At 38.8% G+C, this 26,494-nt stretch overlaps 1 protein-coding gene across 1 annotated transcript; it reads right to left on the reverse strand.

Annotated features, from left to right (window-relative positions):
• Positions 1–1,634: 1,634 nt before the first annotated feature.
• LOC133825252 (uncharacterized) lies at positions 1,635–2,810 on the reverse strand. Its single transcript, XM_062258218.1, has one exon. It carries the CDS (start codon positions 2,808–2,810, stop codon positions 1,635–1,637), a length of 1,176 nt encoding a protein of 391 aa, XP_062114202.1.
• Positions 2,811–26,494: the final 23,684 nt, after the last annotated feature.

Raw genomic sequence — 26,494 nt, forward strand, 5'->3', positions numbered from 1 at the left:
TGTCGGCCTCCTGAGGAGATGCTGGGTTGATGGACCTCCCGGGGCGCGCGCTCGTTGGACCTTGCGCGGCCTCGCGCATGGGGCGTCATTGACGGCCTCGCATCCTCCCTCGACCTCGCATGGTGGGAGTGGCCCAAGGGCCTCGCGAGACGGGGTGGCTTTGCCCATGTGATGGCCTCGCGAAATGGTGGCCTCGCGAGACGGGTGGCTTCGCCCATGTGATGGCCTCGCGGAATGGTGGCCTCGCGAGACGGGGTGGCTTCGCCCATGATTGGCCTCGCCCATGTGGTGGCCTCGCGAGATGGTGGCCTCGCAAGATGGGGTGGCTTCGCCCATGGTTGGCCTCGCCCATGTGATGGCCTCGCGGAATGGTGGCCTCGCGAGACGGGGTGGCTTCGCCCATGATTGGCCTCGCCTATGCGATGGCCTCGCGGAATGGTGGCCTCGCGAGACGGGGTGGCTTCGCCCATGATTGGCCTCGCCCATGTGGTGGCCTCGCAAGATGGTGGCCTCACGAGACGGGGTGGCTTCGCCCATGGTTGGCCTCGCCCATGTGATGGCCTCGCAGAATGGTGGTCTCGCGAGACGGGGTGGCTTCACCCATGATTGGCCTCGCCCATGTGGTGGCCTTGCGAGATGGTGGCCTCGCGAGACGGGGTGGCTTCGCCCATGGTTGGCCTCGCCCATGTGGTGGCCTCGCGAGGTGGGGGTTCACGAGGCTATTGAGTCTTGGCACCCGTGCCTTGCCAATGTGGGCCACCTGGCATCGACTCCACGAGGAGCGTACCCAGACTCGTGTCGGGATGGTGCGATGGCTTGCCGAGACGAGGGCGGCCTTAGGGCCCTGCCTCGGCCTTACATTTTCTCTTGATGAGATTATGAGCATCAACAACCTCCCATTGAGAAACAGCAGTAACTAACGGAAAAGAATCTAACCAGTCCTCATTAGAAAACACCCTATCCAACTTAGAGAAAATGTGGTTCCCCCCTTCTTGATTATTAGACCAGGTATAATAAGGTCCCATTATCTTCAGTTCATCAACTAATCCAAGGTCTAGCCACTGCTGGGCATCCTCCAATTCTTTCACTGAGATTGCTCTCCCACCCATTTTGTCATTAGTGTCAAAAACAACATTAAACTCCCCTAAAATGACCCAAGGTTTAATTGGGAAGAACAGATGAGCCAAATCATACCATAAGGATCTCCTAACCTCCAAGAAATTAGAGCCATATACAATGGTAAGACAAAAATCATGTTTGCTGTTACAAATTCTAACTCTACAATGTAAAAATTGGTCACTTTCTTGAATAACTTCAATACGAACCAAAGTAGCTTTCCAAATCAGTAAAATTCGACCCTCCAAGCTCAAACTACTATAATAATCCCAACCAGCAAAAGAAGAACACATAACATCCTTAATTTTCTCTCCCTTGAGTTTAGTTTCAAGAAGAGCCCCTATGTGAACTTTATTCACTCGACAGACATCTGTTTATTTTTCCTATTCATACCTCTAACATTCCAACTCAGAATGTTGTAGAACTCCATTCAGATCTAATTTCGGAGAAGAATCATTCAATGCCCTCTGTTGCTCTTGGAGCACACTAAATGAGTTCCTGGTCTGCTTAATTGGAATCTATTCAACTGGTCTCAATACCCCAGATCTTTTCGGATATGACCAATTTTGTTCTTTGGGTCTTTCACTTGGTTGAGCCAATCCTAACTGAAGCTGCTGAATCGAAGAAGAGCTCATCGGATCAGAACTATTCAGAACAACAATCTCCTCCACCCCAGAAGGGTCAATTTTTGGTTTGCTCTTAGATTCCTTCTTCCTCCAAGCTACTTCAGAAACAAACTTACAAGTAGAAACCGTATGTCCTAGCTTCTTACAGTTAGAACATTTTGTTGGTAACCATTCATACTCTATAGGTTGTTCCATAACTTGACCCCTCTCATTTAGATAGTTGATATATTGAGGTAGAGTTTCTGCAATCTCCATATCTACTAAGACTTGAGCAAACTTAATCATAGATCTATCCTTGGTAGTCTTATCTATCATTATAGGCTTACCGATTGTACTAACAAGAGCACTCAAACACTTCACTCCCCAATATTGTAAACCAAGATCAGGTAATCGAATCCACACTGGCACTGATTTGACTGACTTCAAGGAATCAATGTTTGTAGTCCAGGGACGGAGAACTATAGGCTTCTTATCAAAATGAATCACCCCAGACTCCAGAACCAGATTAAGAGTAGCTTCATCCCTAAACTTCACCATTATGAACCCTGCATTCATTCGAGCCACACACTCTATACCAAGCTTTCCCCAAATCCGTTTAATGAACCCTTCAAACACAGCTAGTGGAGGGTTAGCGCCTATCACAACACATATCAGAGCAGATTTCCAAAATGAAGCTTCCACTTCAATCTCATCAACATCCAGCTTAGCAACTAGCTGACCATCCTTCTGAATTGGCTCCATGAAATGCAGTTTCGTACAACCATAGGAAGGAAGAGATTCCCTAAACCGAGCCCAGATTTCTTTGGCTGAATCTTGAAACGATCTAGCATCAACCTCTTCAGGCCACGACATTGAACCCAGATCATTGGCTTGCACAAATGTCTCCTTTGATGGAAGACCAGAATCCCTAGGGTCGAACCCCTTCTCTGCAACAACAACACCCACTTCCTCTTCAAAAACTTCCTCAGCAGTCGGAACTTGAACATTTGTACCGCCTTTGGATGAAGGGAACTCTGGCATATCTTCTTGCTTAGCAAGCTTCTGCACAGATTTATGCCTCCTCACCATGTAGAGAGAGAAACCTGAGACTCACGCTTCTAAATTTCCTAAAATGTTAGAAAACCATTAAAGTCTTAAAATGTTAAAGGGTTAAATTATTTATTTATTCTATTTATTAAATTAGAAAAATTGATAAATAAAATGAGTATATATATTATTATTATTAAGAATTAATTAGTTATGTTAAATTAATTATTTTGTGAGAAATAGAAAAGTTGTCATATTTTATCTTTATTAAAAATAATAATTGGAATTCTATTATTTAAAAAAAAATGTGACTTAGGTGCTAATTAAATAAATAATTTAGTGAAATAAAATTCTACAATAAAATCTTATGATCTAAAGGGGGAATATGATAATATTAACAATTGGTAAGTTAATTCTTGCTGATTTTTTTTAAGCAGCAATGAAATGAACACGTATAATCTATCAACTTCAACGCTAGTTTTAAGAACCGTCCCACATATGCATGTTATATGCAAGTTTACTTTTACGCTCAAATATATGTTATTTAATCAAATCCATAGTTCCTAATTTGAAATCATTGAGAATTACTTAGTAGAATTGACATTATTATTTTATGATTCTATGTGATGTTGTATGAATAGAGTTATGGTGCAACTTGTGCCACGTGTGCATGATCCATGCACATGTGGGGTACGTGTGTTGGGCATGTGTAATCTTACTTGATAATAAGACGAACATTTGATTGTGATTCTAGGCTTGTTGTGAACTACCCCACACTTTATATTTAATTTGCTTGGACTTGAGGTAAGGAAGTTAGTTAGAATTTGTATGAATTATATTATGAGATGAATGAGCTATTATGTTATGAGATGGATGAGCTATTATGTTATGAGATAAGCTGTGCTTGTACACTTGCTTGTTTGTTGTATGAAAAGTAGTATGTTGTTAGCGTGCTAAACGCGATACAACAAAGGAGTTACTAAGGATATGACGTAACTCATAGGGTGGACGCGCCAAGGTTATTCAAGCACCAAAGTTCCTGTTTACCTCATAGAAGAGGATTTGTCAATTTATACTTTACTAGTTACCTCATAGAACTATATGATGTGACATGGACAATAGAGTGTCATGATCACATGATGTATGATTATAACTTATGTTGTTGTGGTTATGTTTTCACAGGATGTGACATGGACAATAGGGGTGCCATGATCATATGTTGTGTGATTATGCTTATGTTTATGATTATGACTTATGTTATTATGATTATACTTTCATATGACTTATGTTGATAATAATTGTTATACGAAAAATATGTTAAGAATCTATGAGATATGTTGCTTATGTTTTTATGTTGTGTTTTCTTTTCTTGTTTGTACTTCCTTACTAGGCTTTTAGCTCACCCCTTACTTTCCCCCCTTTCATGTAGTCGATAGGGTTTCTCATTGACACGCATGGTGATGTGCGAGTTCCAACGTCTAATCATGCATGTCGTGGGGCGTCCATGAGCGATAAAACGATCTAGATAAACGCTAAGAATGTTTATGAACTTTTATGTTATGGTTTATGTTTTTATTATGCTACAGTGGGGCTTTATATTTTATTTTTAAGATTGCATAAAGACACAATGTTTTATTTTAAACTACTGGGTCCAAATTGCATGTTTTAACAAGGCCCCACTAAACCTTTCTAAAAATGGTATTTTTCTAATAGATATAAACTGAATGACATTTTTGCAGAGAGTAGAATAGGGCGTTGTTACATAACCCTAGGGCACCACTCTTGGTGCCCAAAGCTAAATCATATTTTTGTTGTTAATTATCTTTCATTTAATTAATTTTTAAATTATTTTAATTGAAAAGTTTTTATTTTTATTAGAAAAATAAAATATCTTTTAGTTGGTTGAGAATTAAAATAGTTATTTGAATTTGATTATTTAATTATTTAAATTCAACTAAAGTAAAAAGATGACAAAAATTGTTATTTAATTAAAAGTTAGTTGTAATTAAATAAATTAATTAGAAAGTTAGTTTCTAATTAATTAGTTGGGCCTAACAAATTCCTAAAGATTAGCAAGAAAGCCTAAAAGAGAGGAGAAGCATTATTGGAGTCTTGAAAACAACTTAAAAGTTGTTTTGAAATTTTATTTCTATTTTTTCAAAGGTTGTCAATTTAGAAATACCCAATAATACTCGGTTCATCATTTATTTATTGTATTTATTTAAATAAGTGTGTAATTAATGTTTGATTGATAACATGATCATGCATTAGTTTATTACACGCCATTCATGAAACCCCACACAATTTTCATTAATCATGCATATTTTAGAAATATGATTATTTAGGATTGTTCTAATTGTTTATATGAATTGTTTTGGAGAAATCAATTGCATGTAAACTACTAAGTATTAAATTAGTTCAAACTTGATAACTTACACCATAATAAATGCAATGGTTTTTTTTTATAGGCCTTTAAGATAACCAAATTTATTTAAAAAAAAGCATTTTAGTAAAGTTAGATGAATGTAATGGGTAATTATCTAGATCACATTAATTGGAAATAGAGTCTTTTATAATTAAATGTATTTTGTAATTAATTACATTCATAGGGTTATTGATAAACTAGTAATTAATTTAGAGTTAATTGATTAGTTTAATAAAACACATTATTTCTAAAATAGTAAGTGGGAGAAGGTGAACATCTCAATGTGACCTATGGTCTCCATTATTAGTACAACACCGTGAGATATGAATAGGGCCTCGAGATGACTTTGTTTCTGTCCCCCTAAGGAAGGTTTCTAGACATATTAATATCAAGGTTGGCTTCTTACCAATATAGGAAGGAGTAATGTATTTTAGGCTTGACCGACCCTAAGGAAGCACTCTCTAAGTTAAGTTATGAATTCTGAAATAATGTGTTACACTTACAAAGATGCAATTAAGCTTTTGCAGTGGATAATCGCATCTTGGCCAAACCAGTGGCACTTAATTTTTTAAAAGTGAAAATAAAGAGTTATTTTGAGTTTTAAATAATAAAGATAAGATTGTCTTATAAACTATCAGAATTTAACTTGACTGACCCTAAGGCAACACTTTATTTGCTGGGTAGTTTTATTGTGGAATAGTAAATAGTGTAAATACTCATTTGGTACCCTGTGTTTTATCGAAACACAAACTTGGTACCTTATATTTTCAATAATACTTATCTAGTACCCTGTAATTTGAAATCGTACATATTTGGCACCCCGGACTTAAATTTTATCAATATGATAAAACTGTCCTCAATTATATAAGTTTAAAATTCAAGTTTAATTAGTTAATTACATATAATTGAAGACAATTTGGTCACGTTGATCAATTTTTATTGTTCAAATTTGAGTCTAGGGTACCAAATATATACAATTTCAAATTACAGGGTACTAGATGAGTATTATTGAAAACATAGGGTACCAAAAATATATTTCGATAAAACACAGGGTACCAAATGAGTATTTACCCTACTACTAAATATTAGTTTATGTGTTTTAATTGGTGCATTCATGCATCATATTTACTTTCTGAATAATTAATATATTTCAAACAGTAATATTATTGTATTTTATTTCTTTCAGTAATGTCGAACAGTGACAATCCAATAACTGCTCTACTTTCACTTGAAAAACTTAATGGTGATATTTTTATAAGAAGGAAATTGAATCTTAATCTAATGTTAATCTGTGAGAACAATAAATTCTTCATGACTGAGGAATGTCTTGAAGAGCCCACTGCCCATGCCCCAAAAAATATTCAGGAAAATATGATGCCTGGATTCAATCCAACAGTAAGGCTAAGTGTTACATGCTTGTGAGCATGAATGATGTTTTGAGAACAAATCACGAACCCGTGGAAGCTGCTTTTGAGATAATGTAATCATTGTAGGCCATGTTTGGTCAACAATTTGATTAAAGTAGACGTGAGGCTACTAGAACCTACATGACTACTAAGATGAAGAAATGTGTTTCTGTGCGTGAACATGTCTTGAGCATGATTAACGTGATACATGAAGCAAAAATACATGTGGCTGTCATTGATGAGCGTACACAAGTAAGCATCATACTTGAATCACTCACTCCTTCTTTCCCTGCATTCATGACCAACTATATTATGAATAAGTTGGAATTTAACATGACACAATTGTTGAATGAACTGCCGACATTTGAGTCTCTTAACAAAACCATAACCAAAGAGACTGAGGCAAATGTGGCAGAGGAGAAACCTTCAACCTCTAAGGATAAAACCAAGAAGAGGAAGAAGAACAATGAAAATAACAAAAGTAAGGACAAGAAGTCCAACAAAGAAAAGAAGGCACCAAAAACAAAGGAGAACAAGAATGACAACAACTCCAAGAAGAAAGAACCAAAAGGAAAATGTTTCCATTGTGAAGTTGAAGGTCACTGGAAGAGAAACTATAAAATGTATCTCACTGAGCTGAAAATGAAAGGTAAATTTTATTTGCTTGTACTTGAAGCTTGTGTAGTGGAAGACGATATGTCAACCTGTGTTTTAGATTCATGAGCCACTTACCATGTTAGTTCTTCTATGCAGATACTTGAGTCATCAAGGGAAATGGTTGATGGTGAGGTGACAATGCTAGTTGAAGTGGAGCGCTCGTTTCAGCTAGGCCATACGGAACAATCCATTTATATTTTGGGAACAATTATCTTATTTTGAATAATGTTTATTTTATTCCTGGATTTTCTAGAAACTTGGTTTCTTTATCTATGTTGGAAGAACATTTTTTTTTTATATTTCTTTTAATGATAATGTGATTGTTATTTCGAAGAATGGTTTCAAAAATTTTCAATCAGAACATACAAATGAATTGTATATGGTCAAATGTAATGAACGGACACTAAATAACTCGGAATTATTTAAAGTAGCAAAACCGCAAGGAAACAAAAGACAAAAAGTTTCAAATGAGGATGACACATATCCTTGGCATCTTAGAATTGGTAATATAGGACAAGACAGGATAAACTGGTTAACAAAAGATGGACCTTTGTGAATCTTGTCTAGAAGGAAAAATGACCAAATGTCCTTTCTCAGCGAAAGGCAATAGAGCTAAAGAACCTTTGGAGGTTGTACAAAGAGAAGTCTGTGGTCCAATCATTGTATAAGCAAGAGGTGGGTATGAGTACTTTGTCACATTCATTGACGATCAGATCGAGGTGGTGAATATTTGGATTTTAAATTTAAAGATTTCATGCTAGAGCATGGTATTCTTTCCCAACTCACAACACCTAGAACGCCACACAAAAATGGTGTTTCAGAAAGAAGAAACAGGACCTTGTTGGACATGGTCAGGTCTATGTTAAGCTACTCTTCACTTCCTCTCTCATTCTGGGGATATGCACTTCAAACAGCGACTTACATTTTGAATGTGGTCCCATCTATGACCATAAGCATAATGCCACTGGAACTGTGAAATGGAAACAAACCTAGTTTGCACCATTTTCGCATTTGGGGCTGTCCTGCTCATGTTCTTATACCAAAATCAAGGAAACTTGATTCGAGGTCTGAAGTATGAATTTTTGTGGGCTATGCTCTAGAAACAAGAGGAAATTACTTCTATAGTCCCAAGGACCAAAAGGTATTTGTTTCAAAAAATGCCACCTTCCTTGAACACGACTATATGAATAGCAATAAACCTCAGAGCAAAGTAGAATTGGAGGAACTTACAGTTGATAAGATTCCATCACCTTCATCATCATCATTAAATGATAAATGGAAAACCAAGGAAACCACTATTCCTGAAAAGGAAACCCCAGTGCAATGTCGTAGTGGGATGATTGTAAGACAACCTATTTGCAATGAACATGAGGTAAATGTCCTTTCTTCTGATATAGACAAGGACGACCCATTAACCTTTAAAGAGGCTATGATGATCTTGAAAAGGAGAAATGGCAAGAAGCCATGAACCAAGAAATGGAATCCATGTATTCAAATTATGTCTAGGGACTTGTAGATCCACCTGAAGATGTCAAGCCCATTGGGTGCAAATGGATATACAAGAAGAAAAGAGGTGTAGATGGGAAAGTGGAGACTTTCAAAGCATGGCTAGTAGCAAAAGGTTACACTCAGAGAGAAGGTGTTGATTATGAAGAAAAATTGTCTCCTGTGGCCATGCTGATATCCATTGACATTCTCTCATCCAAAGCTACCACCTATGATTATGAGATATGGTAGATGGACGTCAAGACAACCTTCCTTAATGGATATCTTGATGAAAGTATCTATATGGTACAACCAGAAGGGTTCATCAAACATGGGGAAGATCAAAACGTGTGTAAGTTGCTGAAATCCATTTATGGATTAAAGTAAGCATCTATATATTGGAATATCACCTTTGATGAAACAATTAAAACATATGGCTTCGAACAGAATGTCGACGAAGTATGTGTATATAAATATATCAATGGAAAAGTGGGGGTTTTCTTAGTTCTGTATGTGGATGACATTCTCCTCATTGGCAAAGATGTAGAGACACTGTCAAACTGTAAAACACCCTATTCTATTACTTTGTAAAAATGTCACTTATCTCATAGATAATTAGAAAAATACTACTTAAAAGATAACTATAACGACCCAAAACCACTACTATGGCGTAAGGGCCTTGATTAGTGTGTCGGGAGGGCATAATTTGTTTATGTGTGAATTTATTAAGTTAACGTGTGATTATATGATAAGCACGCTTGTATGGTTATATGAACGTAAATGTCATTATATGTTATATTTTTGAGAACCACATTATTATGTGGGTAAATCTGCAGCATGTGACTTGAGGCGATCCTAGGGAGCTAGTTAGCGGGAAAGCCACAACAAGGCTTAATACTTGACTTGGGGCAAGTCAAGGGGTATTTCGGGTATTAGATGATTATTTGGGTTATCGGGTTATGGAAATAAATAATTGGAGATATATTTGAGGTTAGGAAGCTTAGGCGGGAATATTGGGGAATTTTACCATTTTGCCCTCGGGGACGTTTTTGGTACCCTGAGCCTCGGGATTAACTTCATTACCTAAGGATAGACTAAGTAAAAACCTCAGAACTTGGTGGAAATATAGGAACAGACCCTCCCCTCTCTCTCTCCGTCTTTCTTCTTATTTTTCAAGGAAAACCACTAGAATCTAAGAAACTCAGTTGGAAATTCTATGATTTGAGCTGAAGTTTTGAGGGATTAGCTCAGTTCTAACTAAGGGAATTTAACCAAGACTAAGGTAAGAACTGAATTACACTCTTGATCATTAGAATTCTGTGTTTTGGCTGGTTTTTTTAAAGTGTCTATGGTTTTTATGTTAAAGGACTGAATTGAAGCTGATAAGCTTGGGTTTTAGCTCATAAATTGTTAAGGAAGTGGTTCATCAAAGAAGGTAAGCTTCAATTCATAATTTGAGTTTAAATTTTGAGTTTGCATGACTGGTTTTAGAGTTCTTGAGCTACTGGGTTTCATAAATCAAAATGGGATTTTAATGAGTTTTTAAGCTAGGTTTTTGTTGGATTATGTTGCTAGAATCATGTTAGAAATCTAGTGATCAATGGGTTTTGGAGTTAGGGTGCTTTGGGGTGGTTTTGAGCAAGGTCAGGATGTTAGGCATGGTGGATTTTCAAGGCATGAAGGGCTGGGTTGCGGCTCCATTCTAGAGTGCCACGACCCTGCGAAGCAAAGAAGAGATAAGGAGGCTCTGTAGTGGGGAAGCACCATGGCACTACAGGGGAGGTTCACGGTGCGTGTCAGTCTTCAATGAGGCCTAGCCTCTGTTTCAGGGGCGGGCCGCGGCATGGGTTTCAAGAGCCGCGACCCTTAAGGGTATTTTTGGTCTTTTGGATATTTTATGCGCGGGAACCTAACCTAGGGTGCTCGAGATGGATTCCACCACCGTGCTTGTGGAATTCGATGTCCTGGAAGCTAGAACTCCATCCGAAAATATTAACGCGATTATTAATGGTATTCCCTATCTTTGTTGTGACTAGGTATTAAGTTAGGGCTCGGGAAATGGATTGTGCTCGAGAGGCGTCGCTCGTAATCAGTAAACTTGGAAATTAGAGGTAACAAAATTGCACCTGGTTGTGGATTTATTATGGGACTAAGAGTTCCCTAATCTGTATGCTCTTTAGAGGATGGTATTATGCCATGAAAATAGTAAACAAACAGCCTAAGAGTTCCGAGGTTTACACTAGCGCACAGGGCGTGGCTTGGCCACTGGTAGCTGAGGACAGCTTATTATGCACTGAGCTCAGTTTAAGTGGGCCGGAGTCAGTGGAGTAAATCGAGGGTGCGACATAAGGTGTCGACCCTGATTAATATGTGATTTTCTTGTTGCTATTGGTTGGTGAATTAGTCATATTGTTTAGTTGAGTGTTGATTGGTTGAATCTTTGATTGTATCTACGTGCTATGTGATTAATGTGATATGTTAAGTATATGATCTTGCTTTAAGGGTTATTCAACTGTTATTAGTGCTCGTTATATGATGTTATGTTTCTTGTTGGGCCTTGGCTCATGGGTGCTTCGTGGTGCAGGTAAAGGCAAGGGCAAGGTTGATCATCCCTGACTCGGAGAGCTCTGAGAGCAGAATGTACATGAACAGCTGCTCAGCCACTACGGTGGAGGGGAGACAGGGACAGGAGAACCATAAACATCTGTTTTACCTTTAGAAAGGCTGGTGGTTGTCTGTACACTGGAAATTTTGTAGACAGACTTTGAAACACTATTTCTTTTGGGATCCCATGTGTAAAATGTTTAATTATATGGAAAGTATCTTTTGAGGCCAAAACCTTTGAACCCTAGCACATTAATGACTTTAGCAAACATGTTTTTAACTGGTTGACTTGATTAGCAAGTACTCCACCTTTATAAATACACAGTGTAACGGTCTTGGATATCTAGGGCGTTACAACTTGTTATCAGAGCGTGCTAGGTTTAAGGGTTCCTGAAGACCGGCTGGACATGTACATTCGCTACCAGAGACAACCTCGATTCAGGGTTTGGTAATGTGTATATATATGCTTATATGCTTGTATGCTTGGAATGAATTGTGAACGTTGTTATTTATTGAGTTAATAGGAAGCATGAGATACTGATAGGGCCTGGCCCTTGACTGCTGTGTGAAAATATTAAGGAATGCTTATTAGCATTGTTGTGCATGTGAATGAATATCTGGATGATGGACTGCATATTGTGTATGGATGGATGTTTATGTCTTAGCTGTTGCATGGAAATGTTGGGGCATGCTTATTAGCAATGCCAGTGCATGTGAATGAATGCCTATATCTTGATTGTTTGTGATTGGTTATATTCCTTTGGTGGATTTTGGAGAAGCTTTTACCCTGTCATCATGGTCTGACTACCGAGTCGTTGTTTGCAGATTGACTTGGATAGCTATGCGTCCAAGAAAATCTATGCAACTAGCTGGCATTAGGTCTGGGACCAAGGGTGATGACCAGGGCCAGATTCCTCTGCCAGCCCCTGAGAATTGGCAGCAACTTATGGCAGATATGCAAGCGCGATTACAGAGCCAAGATGAACAGATTCGCTTGCTGCGATAGCAGGCTCCATCAGGGAGTGCTGCCCCTATTGTACCACCTGCAGTGGTACCCGTTGTACATCCAAGAGAGGTTGGGAACAGGTGGGAGCCGTTATATGAGCGGTTCAGAAAGCAGCAGCCCCCAATCTTTGAGGGAGGACTTAATCCATTGAAGGTCGAGCAATGGCTGACTATGATTACTACTATCCTGGATTTCATGAGGATAGAGGGACATGACAGAGTGGCATGTGCCACGTTTATGCTGAGAGAGGATGCATGCATCTTGTGGGAAGTAGCCTCACAGACCAGGGATTTCACTGCGTTGAGTTGGGAAGGATTTAAAGATTTGTTCAGTCAGAAGTACTATAATGTTGCCATCAGGGCAGCAAAAGTTAATGAGTTCGTAGGGTTGGTTCAGGGTATCATGACAGTTACAGAATATGCCCTAAAGTTTGACAGACTCACGAAGTTCGCACCAGACCTTCTACCTACTGATGCAGCTAGGCAGAACAGGTTCATTAGGGGGCTTAGTGCTATGATAGCTCGGGATGTTAGGATCACAACGGTACCTGGGGGAACAACTTATGCCCAGGCCGTTGAGATGGCCCTTACCGTTGAGGAAGTGAAGAACAAATTTTGGAAGGAAAGTGCAGTGAGGCGCGAGGGTCGCAGGGTGGTGCCTCCTTATTTTGGGTCAGGTAGGGGCGAAGGCCCCATTGATTTCAAGAGAAAGATTCCTGACACTTTGACCGCTGCTGGTCCTAATAGAAGGGGTCGGGGTGGTCAGGGCGGCCGTCAGGGCGGCAGTGAACCATGGAGGAGATATCCGGAGTGCCCGAGGTGTAGAAGACGTCATCAGGGCGAATTTCGGGCCAAGGCTTGCTACGTATGTGGCACGGTGGGGCACCTCAAGAAGGATTGCCCAACAGTGAAGAAATGGGAAGTAGGAAAGGTGGACAACTTGATTCCAGCTCGAGTGTTCACCTTGACGAAGGCAGAGGCCGAGGCTAGTCCCTCGGTAGTGGCAGGTCAGCTTTCTAGCGCTGGCTCTCCTTTTTCTGTATTTATTGATTCTGATGCTACACATTCCTTTTGTTTCTAGTAAAGTGATTGATAGACTGTGTAGACCTAGTGAGTATCAGACTGTGGGGTTTGGGACTTTATTGCCTACTGGGGAATTGGTAATTTCTAGGAGGTGGATTAGGGCACTGCCAGTGATGGTTGATAGTAGGGAGATTTCGATGGATCTGATTGAGTTAGACATGGAGGACTTTGACATGATCTTAGAGATGGATTGGTTGGTTAGATATGGGGCTACTATTGACTGCAGGAAGTAGATGGTGACTTTTGAGCTTGAGGGCGAGGATCCTTTTATTTTCGTGGGTGCGGTATGTGGACCCCGCGTACCCATGATATCTGCATTGAGAGCCAGAGACTTGTTACAGGGTGGATGTATAGGTTTTCTGGCTAGTGTAGTTGACACTACCAAGATGTTGCCAGTGGGGCCGGGAGAGACCATGGTGGTTTGTGAGTTTTTATATGTATTTCCTGAGGAGCTACATGGGTTGCTGCCACGCAGGGAGATTCAGTTTGTTATTGAGTTAGCACCGGGGACAGAACCAGTATCAAGAGCACCATATAGGATGGCACCAGTAGAGTTGAAGGAACTGAAGATACAGCTGCAAGAACTTCTGGATTTAGGATTCATCAGACCTAGTTACTCTCCATGGGGCGCTCCAGTTTTGTTTGTTAAGAAGAAGGATGGGACTTTGAGGATGTGTATAGATTACAAGGAATTAAACAAGTTGACCATTAAGAATAAGTATCCTCTACCAAGGATTGATGACTTGTTCGATCAGCTGTAGGGAAAGACGGTGTTCTCAAAGATTGATCTTCAATCTGGTTATCACCAGCTGAGGATCAAGGATGAGGACATACCAAAGATGGCCTTCCGAACACGGTGTGGGCACTGCGAGTTCTTGGTCATGTCTTTTGGTTTGACTAATGCCCCAGCAGCTTTCATGGATCTAATGAGCAGGGTGTTCAAGGATTTCTTGGATCAGTTCGTCATTGTCTTCATCAATGACATCTTAGTGTACTCTAGTTTAGAGGCAGAGCACAAGCGGCATCTTCGACAGGTTTTACAGAGATTAAGAGAACACCAGTTATATGCTAAGTTTAAGAAATGTGAGTTTTGGTTACCAGAGGTGACTTTTCTTGGGCATATAGTTGGTGCAGAGGGGATTAAGGTGGATCCATCCAAGGTGGAAGCGGTGAGAGATTGGCCGAGGCCAAGGAACGCCTCAGAGGTGCGGAGTTTCCTCGGGTTAGCAAGTTACTACAGGCGGTTTGTAGAAGGATTCTCAAAAATTGCTTCACCAATGACAGAGTTGACACAGAAGAACCAAAAGTTCGTTTGGTCAGAAAAGTGCGAGCATCGTTTCCAAGAATTGAAGCAACGACTTGTTATTGCACCTGTTCTGAGTCTTCCTTCAGAAGAAGGGAAGTTTGTAGTATAATGTGATGAATTGAGGATGGGTTTGGGCTGTGTGTTGATGCAAAATGAGAAGGTTATAGCCTATGCATCACGACAACTGAAGGAGTATGAACATCGGTATCCTACCCATGATTTGGAGCTGGCGGCAGTGGTGTTTGCACTGAAGGTTTGGCGGCATTATCTGTATGGGGAGAAGTGCGAGATATACACTGACCATAAGAGTTTGAAGTACTTCCTCACCCAGAAGGATCTGAACATGAGGCAAAGGTGTTGGTTAGAGTTGGTTAAGGACTATGATTGTGATATTCTTTACCACCCTAGGAAAGCCAATGTTGTAGCAGATGCATTGAGCCGGAGGGGCTCGGGGCATCTATTTAGTTCTGTTTAGATCTCGAGAGAATTAGCTGATGAGATGGCCAGGGCAAAGATAGAGCTGGTGGTGGGCCGGTAGGCCAATATTACCTTCCATTCGACTCTGCTAGAGCGTATCAAGGAGCGGCAGTTGGTAGATGCGCAGCTACAGGAAGTTAGGCAAAATGTCTTAGCAGGGATAGCTAAGGATTATTCTGTTTCTGAGGCTGGTATGCTTCGATATCAGGGGCGGATTTGTGTTCCGGAAGATGAGGGGATCAAACGAGAGATACTAGATGAGTCTCACACTACACCATATTCGATTCATCCGGGTACCACAAAGATGTATCGTGATCTACAGACATTATATTGGTGGCATGGGATGAAGAAGGATGTGGTAGAGTATGTGGCCAGATGTTTGACATGTCAGCAGGTGAAGGCTGAGCATCAGCAGCCAGTAGGGTTGCTTCAGCCTTTAGGTATTCCTGAGTGGAAGTGGGAAGAAATTACGATGGATTTTGTGGGAGGTGTACCCAAGACGGTGGGACTTTGTGACTCGATGTGGGTAATAGTGGACAGATACACCAAGTCATCTCATTTTCTACCAGTGAAGTCAACTAACACAGTGGAACAATATGCAGAGTTGTATGTGAGGGAGATAGTTTGTCTCCATGGGATTCCTAAGTCCATCGTATCTGATCGACACCCTATCTTTACCTCCAAGTTCTAGGGAGCTCTGCAGAGAGCTATGGGGACACAGTTGAAGTTTAGCACTGCTTTTCATCCTCAGACTGATGGACAGTCTGAGAGGACGATTCAGGTGTTGGAGGATATGCTTAGGGCATGTGTGATTGATTTTGAGGGATCTTGGAGTAAGTATCTCCCGTTGATTGAATTTGTATAACAACAGTTATCAGTCCACGATTGCAATGGCTCCTTATGAGTTGCTATATGGAAGGAAGTGTAGGTCGCCCATTCATTGGGACGAGATGGGTGAAAGAAAGTATTTGGGGCCAGACATGGTTTAGAAGACAAGTGAAGCTATTGAGAAGATTCGAACCAGGATGCTTGCTTCACAGAGTAGACAGAAAAGCTACACTGATCCTAAACGTAGAGATGTGGAGTTTCAAGTTGGGGACGACGTGTTTCTGCGAGTTTCACCACTGCGAGGGGTGAAGAGGTTTGGAGTAAAAGGCAAGTTGAGCCCTCGATTTGTTGGTCCTTTCAAGATTTTAGAAAGGATTGGACAGGTTGCTTACAGGTTTGCCTTGCCACCGTCATTGTTGGGAGTTCATGATGTATTCCATGTCTCTATGTTGTGAAAGTATGTCTCGAATCCGATACATGTATTGAAGTATAAGGATTTAGAGTTATAGACAGATTTGTCCTATGAGGAGCGGTCGGTTCAGATTTTGGACTAGAAGGATAAAGTTCTACGGAATAAAATGATTCTGCTAGTTAAAGTGTTCTGGAGAAATAACAAGGTCGAGGATGCGACTTGGGAGCTAGAGACGGTGATGCGAGATTAGTATCCCGAGCTATTCAGGTAAATTTCGAGGACGAAATTCTCAGAAGGAGGGGATAGTTGTAACGACCCTAAACCACTAATATGGCTTAAGGGCCTTGATTAGTGTGCCGGGAGGTCATAATTGGTTTATGTGTGAATTTATTAAGTTAACGTGTGATTATATGATAAGCATGCTTGTATGGTTATATGAATGTAAATGTGATTTTATGTTATATTTGTGAGAACCACATTATTATGTGGGTAAATCTGCAGCGTGCGACTTGAGGCGATCCTAGGGAGCTAGTTAGCGAGAAAGTCACAACGGGGCTTAATACTTGACTTGGGGCAAGTCAAGGGGTATTTCGGGTATTAGATGATTATTTGGGTTATCGGGTTATGGAAACAAATAATTGGAGATATATTTGAGGTTAGGAAGCTTAGGCGGGAATATTGGGGAATTTTACCATTTTGCCCTCGGGGATGTTTTTGGTACCCCAAACCCCGAGATTAACTTCATTACCTAAGGATAGGCTAAGTAAAAATCTCAGAACTTGGTGGAAATAGAGGAACTGACCCTCTCCTCTCTCTTTCTCCTTCTTTCTTCTTCTTTTTCAAGGAAACCCACTAGAATCTAAGAAACTCAGCTGGAAATTCTGTGATTTGAGCTGAAGTTTTGAGGGATTAGCCCAGTTCTAACTAAGGGAATTTAACCAGGACTAAGGTAAGAAATGAATTACCCTCTTGATCATTAGAATTCTGTGTTTTGGTTGGATTTTTTAAAGTGTCTATGGTTTTGATGTTTAAGGACTGAATTGAAGCTGAGAAGCTTGGGTTTTAGCTCAGAAATTGTTAAGGAAGTGGTTCATCAAAGAAGGTAAGCTTCAATTCGTAATTTAGAGTTTAAATTCTGAGTTTGCATGACTGGTTTTAGAGTTCTTGAGCTACTGGGTTTCAGAAATCAAAATGGGATTTTAATGAGTTTTTAAGCTAGGTTTTTTTTGGATTATGTTGCTAGAATCATGTTAGAAGTCTAGTGATCAATGGGTTTTGGAGTTAGGGTGCTTTGGGGTGGTTTTGAGCAAGGTTAGGATGTTAGGCATGGTGGATTTTCTGGGCATGAAGGGTTGGGCTGCGGCTCCGTTCTAGAGTGCCGCGGTCCTGCGAACAAAAGAAGAGCCAAGGAGGCTCTACAGTGGGGAAGCGGCATGGTGCCAAAGGGGAGGGCCACGGCGCGTGTCAATCTTCAGTGAGGCCTAGGCCTAGCCTCTATTTCAAGGGTGGGCCGCGGCATGGGTTTCAAGAGACACGGCCCTTAAGGGTATTTTTGGTCTTTTGGAGATTTTAAGCGCGGGAACCTAACCTAGGTTGCTCGGGATCGATTCCACCACCGTGTTTGGTGAAATTCGATGTCTCGGAAGCTAGAAATCCATCCGGAAATATTAACGCGATTATTAATGGTATTCCCTATCTAGGTTGTGACTAGGTATTAAGCTAGGGCTCGGGAAGCAGATCGTGCTCGAGAGGCGTCGCTCGTAATCAGTAAACTTGGAAATTAAAGGTAAGAAAACTGCACCCATTTGTGGATTTATTATGGGACTAAGATTTCCCTAATCTGTATGCTCTTTAGAGGATGGTATTATGCCATGCAAATAGTAAACACACAGCCAAAGAGTACCGAGGTTTACACTAGCGTATAGGGTGCGGCTCGGCCACTGGTAGCTGAGGACAGCTTATTATGCACTAAGCTCAGTTTAAGCAGGTCGGAGTCAGTGGGGTAAATCGAGGGTGCGACCTAATGTGTCGACCCTGATTAATATGTGATTTGATTGTTGAGTGTTGATTGGTTGAATCTTTGATTGTATCTACATGCTATGTGATTAATGTGATATGTTAAGTATATGATCTTGCTTTAAGGGTTATTCAGCTGTTATTATTGCTCGTTATATGCTGGGCCTTGGGTCACGGGTGCTTCGTGGTGCATGTAAAGGCAAAGGCAAGGTTGATCAGCCCTGACTCGGAAAGCTCTGAGAGCAGAATGTACATGAGCAGCTGCTCAACTGCCACAGTTGAGGGGAGACAGGGATAGGAGAACCATAAACATCTGTTTTGCCTTTAGAAAGGCTGGTGGTTGTCTGTACATTGGAAATTTTGTAAACAGACTTTTAAACGCTATTTCTTTTGGGATCCCATGTGTAAAATGTTTAATTATATGGAAAGTATCTTTTGAGACCAAAACCTTTTAACCCTACCACATTAATGACTTTAGCAAACATGTTTTTAACTGGTTGACTTGATTTGCAAGTCCTGCACCTTTATAAATACACAGTGTAACGGTCTTGGATATCTAGGGCGTTACAATAACCTTAGTGGGGCCTTCATAAACACATGTATGTTTGGGTACAATAGTTTAAAATAAAAATAATGTCCATAACATAGTTTCTTTAAATCTCAGCGCCTATGTTGATCGTTTATTCATTCATAGGAAACCCCCACGCCATACACACTCAGACGTCGAAACTCCCCACATCAAAGTGCATTCCAGAGAGAAGCCCTATTGATTACCTGAAAGAGGGAAATTAAGGGGGTGCGCTAAAAGCCCAATAAGGAAGTACAACAAAATCAAAGAAAAGTCAAGAAAGACATGTATCATATAACATGACAGTTCATAACATCATCATACTCATACTTCATAATCATAAATGAGATCATAATTATACATCACATTCATACAACATAAGCATACTCTTTGTGATCATGGCATCTCTGTTGTCCATGTCAGATCTTGAGGTAACCAATATAATTGGGCTGGTATAACCTCCTCTATGAGGTAAACACGATCTCAGGTCCTCGAATAACCCCTACTACAAAAACACCCTTTTAGGACACTTTTTTAGGGCACTCACCTAGACATGAGTCCTAAAAACAACTCCAGGACTTTTTAGGACTCGCGTTGCGAGTCCTAAAAACTATGTGTGTCCTAAAAGTTTGAGTTATTTTTTAAACAAACACCTCCTGGACTTTTTAGGACAGGCAAAAGAATGTTTTTAGGACTCGCATTGCGAATCCTAAAAACTTATGTGTGTCCTAAAAGTTTGAATTTTAAAAAATTTCAAATTCCCTCCAATTTTTTTTAACAAAAATTACGAGAATGTTTAATACTCGTAAAAACTTATGTGTGTCCTAAAAATTTCAAAGTCCCCCCAATTTTTTTAACTAAAATTACTAGAATGTTTTTAGGACTCGCATTGCAAGTCCTAAAAACTTATGTGTGTCCTAAAAGTTTGAATTTTAAAAAATTTCAAATTCCCTCCAATTTTTTTAACTAAAATTACGAGAATGTTTTTAGAACTCGCATTGCGAGTTCTAAAAACTTATGTGTGTCCAAAAAGTTTGAATTATAAAAAATTTCAAATTTTGTCCTATTTTTTAACTAAAATTTTACTATTTATTACATCACAAAGAAAAATACAAAACAACAGCCCATTCTCTCTCTTTCTCTCCTTGCTCTCTTCCCCCATTTCTCTCTCTATCTCTCTCTCTCACGAATTCCACAACCAAGCCACGGACGGCGGGGCTCCGGCCAACCCCCTCCTACACGCACTGACACAATTGACGCAGAAGGTCGGCGACCTTCGACCCCCGTGAGCCCAGTCCCTCATGCGCTGTCCTCCGCCTCCTAAAGTCATTCGAAGTCGCGATGGTGCTATTTTTCCCAAACTCTTCCGAGTGTTTTCCAACCGCCTCGAGCCACCACGACCCAAACGAACACCACCAATGCATTCCTTGTGCTTTGGGCATCAAAACCCACTAAAGGATTGATCATTTTCCCGAACCACCACCGTGGGGTGGTTACGCCACCGTTAATGTCGGAGCTCCAGTGTTGCGAATCCTATAAACTTACTTAAAGGCACTCAATGGGATTTTTTAGGACTCACGTAGTTTTGAAGGCTCTCAAATAGAGGACTCGCGCCCCGCGAGTCCTAAAAAGCCTTTTTTGTAGTAGTGAACATTGGAACGTCCGCCCTTTGAGTTATGTCATATCCTTAGTAACTCCTTTGTTGCGTTGCGTTCAACACACTAGCAACCTTTTCTTTTCTTTCATTATACAAACACATGCATTCTAGTCCACATCAAAACATAGAAAATAGATGTTGCATCATACTTGTCATAACATATCACTTGGCTTATCATCAAAACATAGAATCTTCATTTCCATAACAAATTATTTCTTGTAACATATAAGTCTTACCCTTTCATAGCATAAACATAGAAACTTCTATCTAACTTCCTTACCTCAAGTCCGAGCAAAGAAATAACCAAACGTTCGTCTCTTAGAATCATGTAAGACTACTCATGCCATACATACACACCCCACGTGTGCACGGGCTATGCACACGTGGCACTACAATTGCAAACATACAATATTTTCACATAAAATCATAAAAGAATAATGTCAATTCTACCTATTAACCCTTCATGGTTACAAAGTAGAAGTCATATATTTGAATAATAGGCATATATTTGAACGTAAAAATGCATTTGCATGCAACATGCATACGCGGGAGCATTCTTAAAATTCAACGTTTTAAAACGATAATTCATACATGCACATTCTTGCCTCGTCAAACAAAATTCAGCAACATACTTTATTTACCATTAATTATTTTCTTTAAATCCAAAAATTTGTTATACAAGTTTTAATACAACATATTTACTTTATAAAATAATCCAAAAAGCCATTTCTAATTTCTCATAAAATAATAATTCCATTTATTATTTAAATAGCATAAAAAATGTTGACAAAATTGTAGCTATTTAGAATAACTAAATAACACTACTACAAAAAAGGATTTTTAGGACTCGCATTGCGAATCCTAAAAAAGATTTTAGGACTCGCGGCGCGCAAGTCCTCTATTTGAGAGCATTAAAAACTCAGGTTTTTTAGGACTCGCTAAGTGCCTTTTAGTAAGTACGAGTCCTAAAAATTCTTATTTTTAATTTTAAAAAAATTAATTGATAGCCAAAGCTCCCGCCGGAGCTCCGACATTAACGGCGGCGCCACCACCCTATGGTGGTGGTTCGGGAAAATGATCAATCCTTTAGTGGGTTTTGATGCCCAAAGCACAAGAAATGCATTGGTGGTGTTCGTTTGGGTCGGGGTGGCTCGAGGCAGTCGGAAAACACTCGGAAGAGTTTGGGAAAAATAGCACCATCACGACTTCGAACGACTTTAGGCGGCGGAGGGCGGCGCGTGAGGGGCTGGGCTCGCGGGGGTCGAAGGTCACCGACCTTCTGCGTCCATTGCGCCAACACGTGTAGGAGGAGGGTGGGCAGAGCGCTGCTGTCCGTGGCTTGGTTGTGGAGTTCGTGTGAGAGAGAGATAGAATGAGAAATGGGGGAAGAGAGCAAGGAGAGAAAGAGAGAGAATAGACTGTTGTGTTATATTTTTCTTTGTGAAGTAATAAATAGTAAAATTTTAGTTAAAAAAATAGGAGGAAATTTGAAATGTTTTAAAATTCAAACTTTTAGGACACACATATGTTTTTAGGACTCGCACATTCTCGTAATTTTCGTAAAAAAATTAGAGGGAATTTGAAATTTTTTAAAATTCAAATTTTTAGGACACACATAAGTTTTTAGGACTAGCAATGCGAATCCTAAAAATATTCTCATAATTTTAGTTAAAAAATTGGAGGGAATTTGAAATTTTTTAAAATTCAAACTTTTAGGACACACATAAGTTGTTAGGACTCGCTCATAATTTTAGTTAAAAAAGTTGGAGGGAATTTGAAATTTTTTAAAATTTTTTAAAATTCAAATTTTTAGGACACACATAAGTTTTTAGGACTCGCTTTGCGAGTCCTAAAAACATTCTCGTAATTTTAGTTAAAAAAATTGGAGGGAATTTGAATTTTTTTAAAATTCAAACTTTTAGGACATACATAAGTTTTTAGGACTCGCGAGTCCAGGAGGTGTTTGTTTAAAAAAATCAAACTTTTAGGACACACATAGGTTTTAGGACTCGCAACGCGTGTACTAAAAAGTCCCAGAGTTGTTTTTAGGACTCACATGTAGGCGAGTGCCCTAAAAAAGTATCCTAAAAGGGTGTTTTTGTTGTAGTGTAAGTTTCTTGCTCCCTTTTAGAAAATAATTTTACTAATCTCTTAAGAAAAAAAAATTGCATGTTTATAAATGTGAAAATTCATAAATAAAGTGTGGAAAAATTACATTTTCATATATTGTAATGCCCCGACTAATTCTAGGCCTCGGACCATTAAAAACTACTGATAGATACTATTTTAGAACACATACATAAGGAATAACATAACTTTATTTAAAAACCCAAAATGTTTTGCCAAATACAAAATATGGTATGGGATCCCATTGTAATTGTTTAAAATAATAAGTGCGGAAATACATAAAAACATAAATCAAAAGACTTAAAAACAACGTCATCCTCGATCTTCTAGCAGTCCATTCATCCTCAACACACATGCCAAGCTGCCACGAATCCTTCCTGCCTTCCATGCTCATTTTCCTACACCATCTAAAAAGAAAGGAATGAGCCTAATGCCCAGCAAGGAAAATCTACTAACAACATATATCATAAATCATAAAACATTCATGTACTATAAGACATATGACTATAAAAACATAGATCATATAGGACTACAATATTAATGGCCATTAACTCATTAGCATGGTATGTGATAAAACCATCTAGATCCTCTGTCTACTAATTGAGGTAGGTTAGATCACAGCTATAGTATATGATAACCCATCTAGGTCCTCTGTCTACTAATCGAGGTAGGGTGAATCATAACTCTAAACCATGCAAATCATAAAAATTCTTGGGGCTTGCTATCTAAGCATGTCATATGCCCAAGCGACCACAACATAAATTCTTGGGGCTTGCTATCTAAGCAAGTCATATGCCCAAGGACTATAACATATATCATATCACATATCATATCACAACATAAATCATATCACAACATAAACATATAAACACATATAATCTAACCTATTTTCCTTTCCAAAAACTGGGATATGGAGACAAGAACGGGATTTGGAACACTCCTAAAAACAACAGCAAACCATGAGTTTCTAAAGTAAAGGAGATGAAAAAGAAAACTAAACCACCAAGATAGAAACTTACCGAAAAACCTTAAGTTTCAAAGAACTTAAACACCTAACCAAGAATCATAACAAATGTTTAGGATCTGAATGAAAACAAAAGAAAACTAAAGAACCACGAAGAACTGAACTTAAGGATAAGAATACCTTAGATGAACTATAAATTTGATCTACACCTCGATACCAAAATAACACTATATCTCACTTCCCGAGTGTTTAGAAAAGCTTAGATTGGAAAAGCTTTTAACTCGAAACCCAAGTGTTTCCCTCTATAGTAATCTTAGCAGCTTGGAGGCTTTGAGCAATGCTTGAATGATGAGTAAAATGGCTGAGTACTAGGTCCTATTTATAGAGATCAAGGAGTGAAACTAATCCCTTTTAAAATGAATATAAAATTAAAAAGATTTGAATTTTTGTTCAACAGATGCCCAAAACTCGGTCAAAATCGTTCAAGAACAAGTCCAAGTGGTTAAGGGTTGTTTCTATCTCGATTCTACAAATATTTCAAAAATGGCTCTAGGAGCCGATATATTATCATCCCTAGCCGATATATCGCCCCTACCTATGCCCCGAGCCTTCGTGCTTTCGTTCGTGCGAAGTCGACGTGTTTTCTGTATCTCTCGTAGGCGATATATCGACCCCTATAGCTATGATATATCGGCATACGTTGATATATCAAACACGTATTTGCACTTTTTCAACATATTTTGAATTGATTAAACAACTTTGACTGAGTAAAAACGTGATCGTAACAGCTTCTGGAAGGTTCTAGAGATTCTAGATCTTTCTTTTAATTAAACTATTCATCAAAAATACTTAATTCCTTAATAAACATGCTTGTGACAAGTGTTACATTCTTATTAATAATTCTATCTAAACCTTAGGTTATAATAAATAATATTTCTTGGTTCAACAATATTAATCAAACCTTATGTTATAGTTAATATTTCTAAACTATAGGTTAAGCTTATAAAATCCATAACTGGTTCTATGAGTTTCCAACTAAGTCCCAACTTGGCTACTACTAGCTACTGCTACTACTATCTAGCTAAGTAAAATTTCGAGACACTACATATATATTATTTAAGACTTAAATTATTGGGGTGTAGGACTTATACATCTTAATAACCCAAAGTTTCAGCAAATAATAATTTGTTTAAAAATCACAAATGGATTTAAACCATAATCTTTTCACATTTAAAAAAAACTGCACATAAATAATAGTGTGAAAAATACATGTTTACATTTTGAGAATGTCACAATCATCATATACATAGCTTAGAGTTTAATTTATTTGATGCACTAGGTTTACTTTTCTCATTTAAAAAACTTTTCTTAAAATTCCAGCAACTATTTTATTTAATTAAAATCACAAACTTGGATTAAAACTATATTTTCTTTCATAAAAATATACAAAAATCTGTATAAATTTAATTTGATAAAAATACCTTTAACATGTGAAATAGTATGTCTTTTTCTTTTCATAAAATCAAATACCACTTTGAAGAGTCATATGTGCATCTCAAAACGTTATTTTACCATTACCCTCAAAATATACATATATATATATAAACAGCAAGCATAAAATCACCAAATCATGTTTAAACAATGCTCATAAAATGCTTTTATCCATTTAACAATCTACCCTAACATTCTCCTACACTTGTACACCACACTATTACATTTAGCATAAAATTTAATCAACATAAAAATAAAACATCAAATATGACCCTATGCCGAAATCCTCATGATCAACATCGCATATTTCTTTTGCATTTTTACAAGAATATTGAAAAGACAACATTTTCATAACATAGGCCAAACTGAACTTAAGCCCTAGCATGTGTCTATTAGCATTCTTGCAGTCTTGTTACCTAAACCATTAGTTTTAAACAACCATGAAAACATAACCATAAGATCCCATACTTCATGCATGCCCAAAAATTTCTATTCATGCTTGCCTATATACACCACACGCCCAAGCATACTCAAACAAATAAAATCATAGAGCCCACACACCTAGGCCATATACACTTTATAGGAAATCCGTTGAAGAACTACTCAAACCTAATCAATATGCATATTCACCTTCATGCTTTTATAATACACATCAAGAAAGTAAATAACAAAAGAGAAGAATGAGCATAGACCAAAATCTTATCCCTTGGCCGAAACTCAAACCATAAAACATAAATATATTCTTCAACATATTACCCATCAAAATCATGGATTCATTTACAAGGGCAAGAGTATCCACAACACATATTCATACCCAAAACCAATATTACAAATCAACAATGTTTTTTCCATGAAGACCACTCAAATCAAAAGAACACAACAACACACAAGTAAAATATTTAAGGGCACTAGAACCTCCATTACCTTCTTTGATAGAAATCAAAACCCACAAATAACTATGGTCACCCTCTTGATTGCTAGCCTCCAACACCTTATCATCATCACCAAATCATTAGACCAACCAAACCAAAATCTCATATCAAGCAACATAAGGGACTAGAGAATAGATTTACCCTTGTAGATCGAAATACTAGGCCAACACCTCCCTATGCTCTTGTGAGATTAAATCCTAGCATCACCATGAATTCCACCAAACTTAGAACCAAGAAGAGGAGGAAAAATGAAATCATAAACCCAAACTCATACCTTAGGGGA

This window comes from Humulus lupulus, chromosome 3, assembly GCF_963169125.1.
Source record: "Humulus lupulus chromosome 3, drHumLupu1.1, whole genome shotgun sequence".
Lineage (NCBI taxonomy): Eukaryota > Viridiplantae > Streptophyta > Magnoliopsida > Rosales > Cannabaceae > Humulus > Humulus lupulus.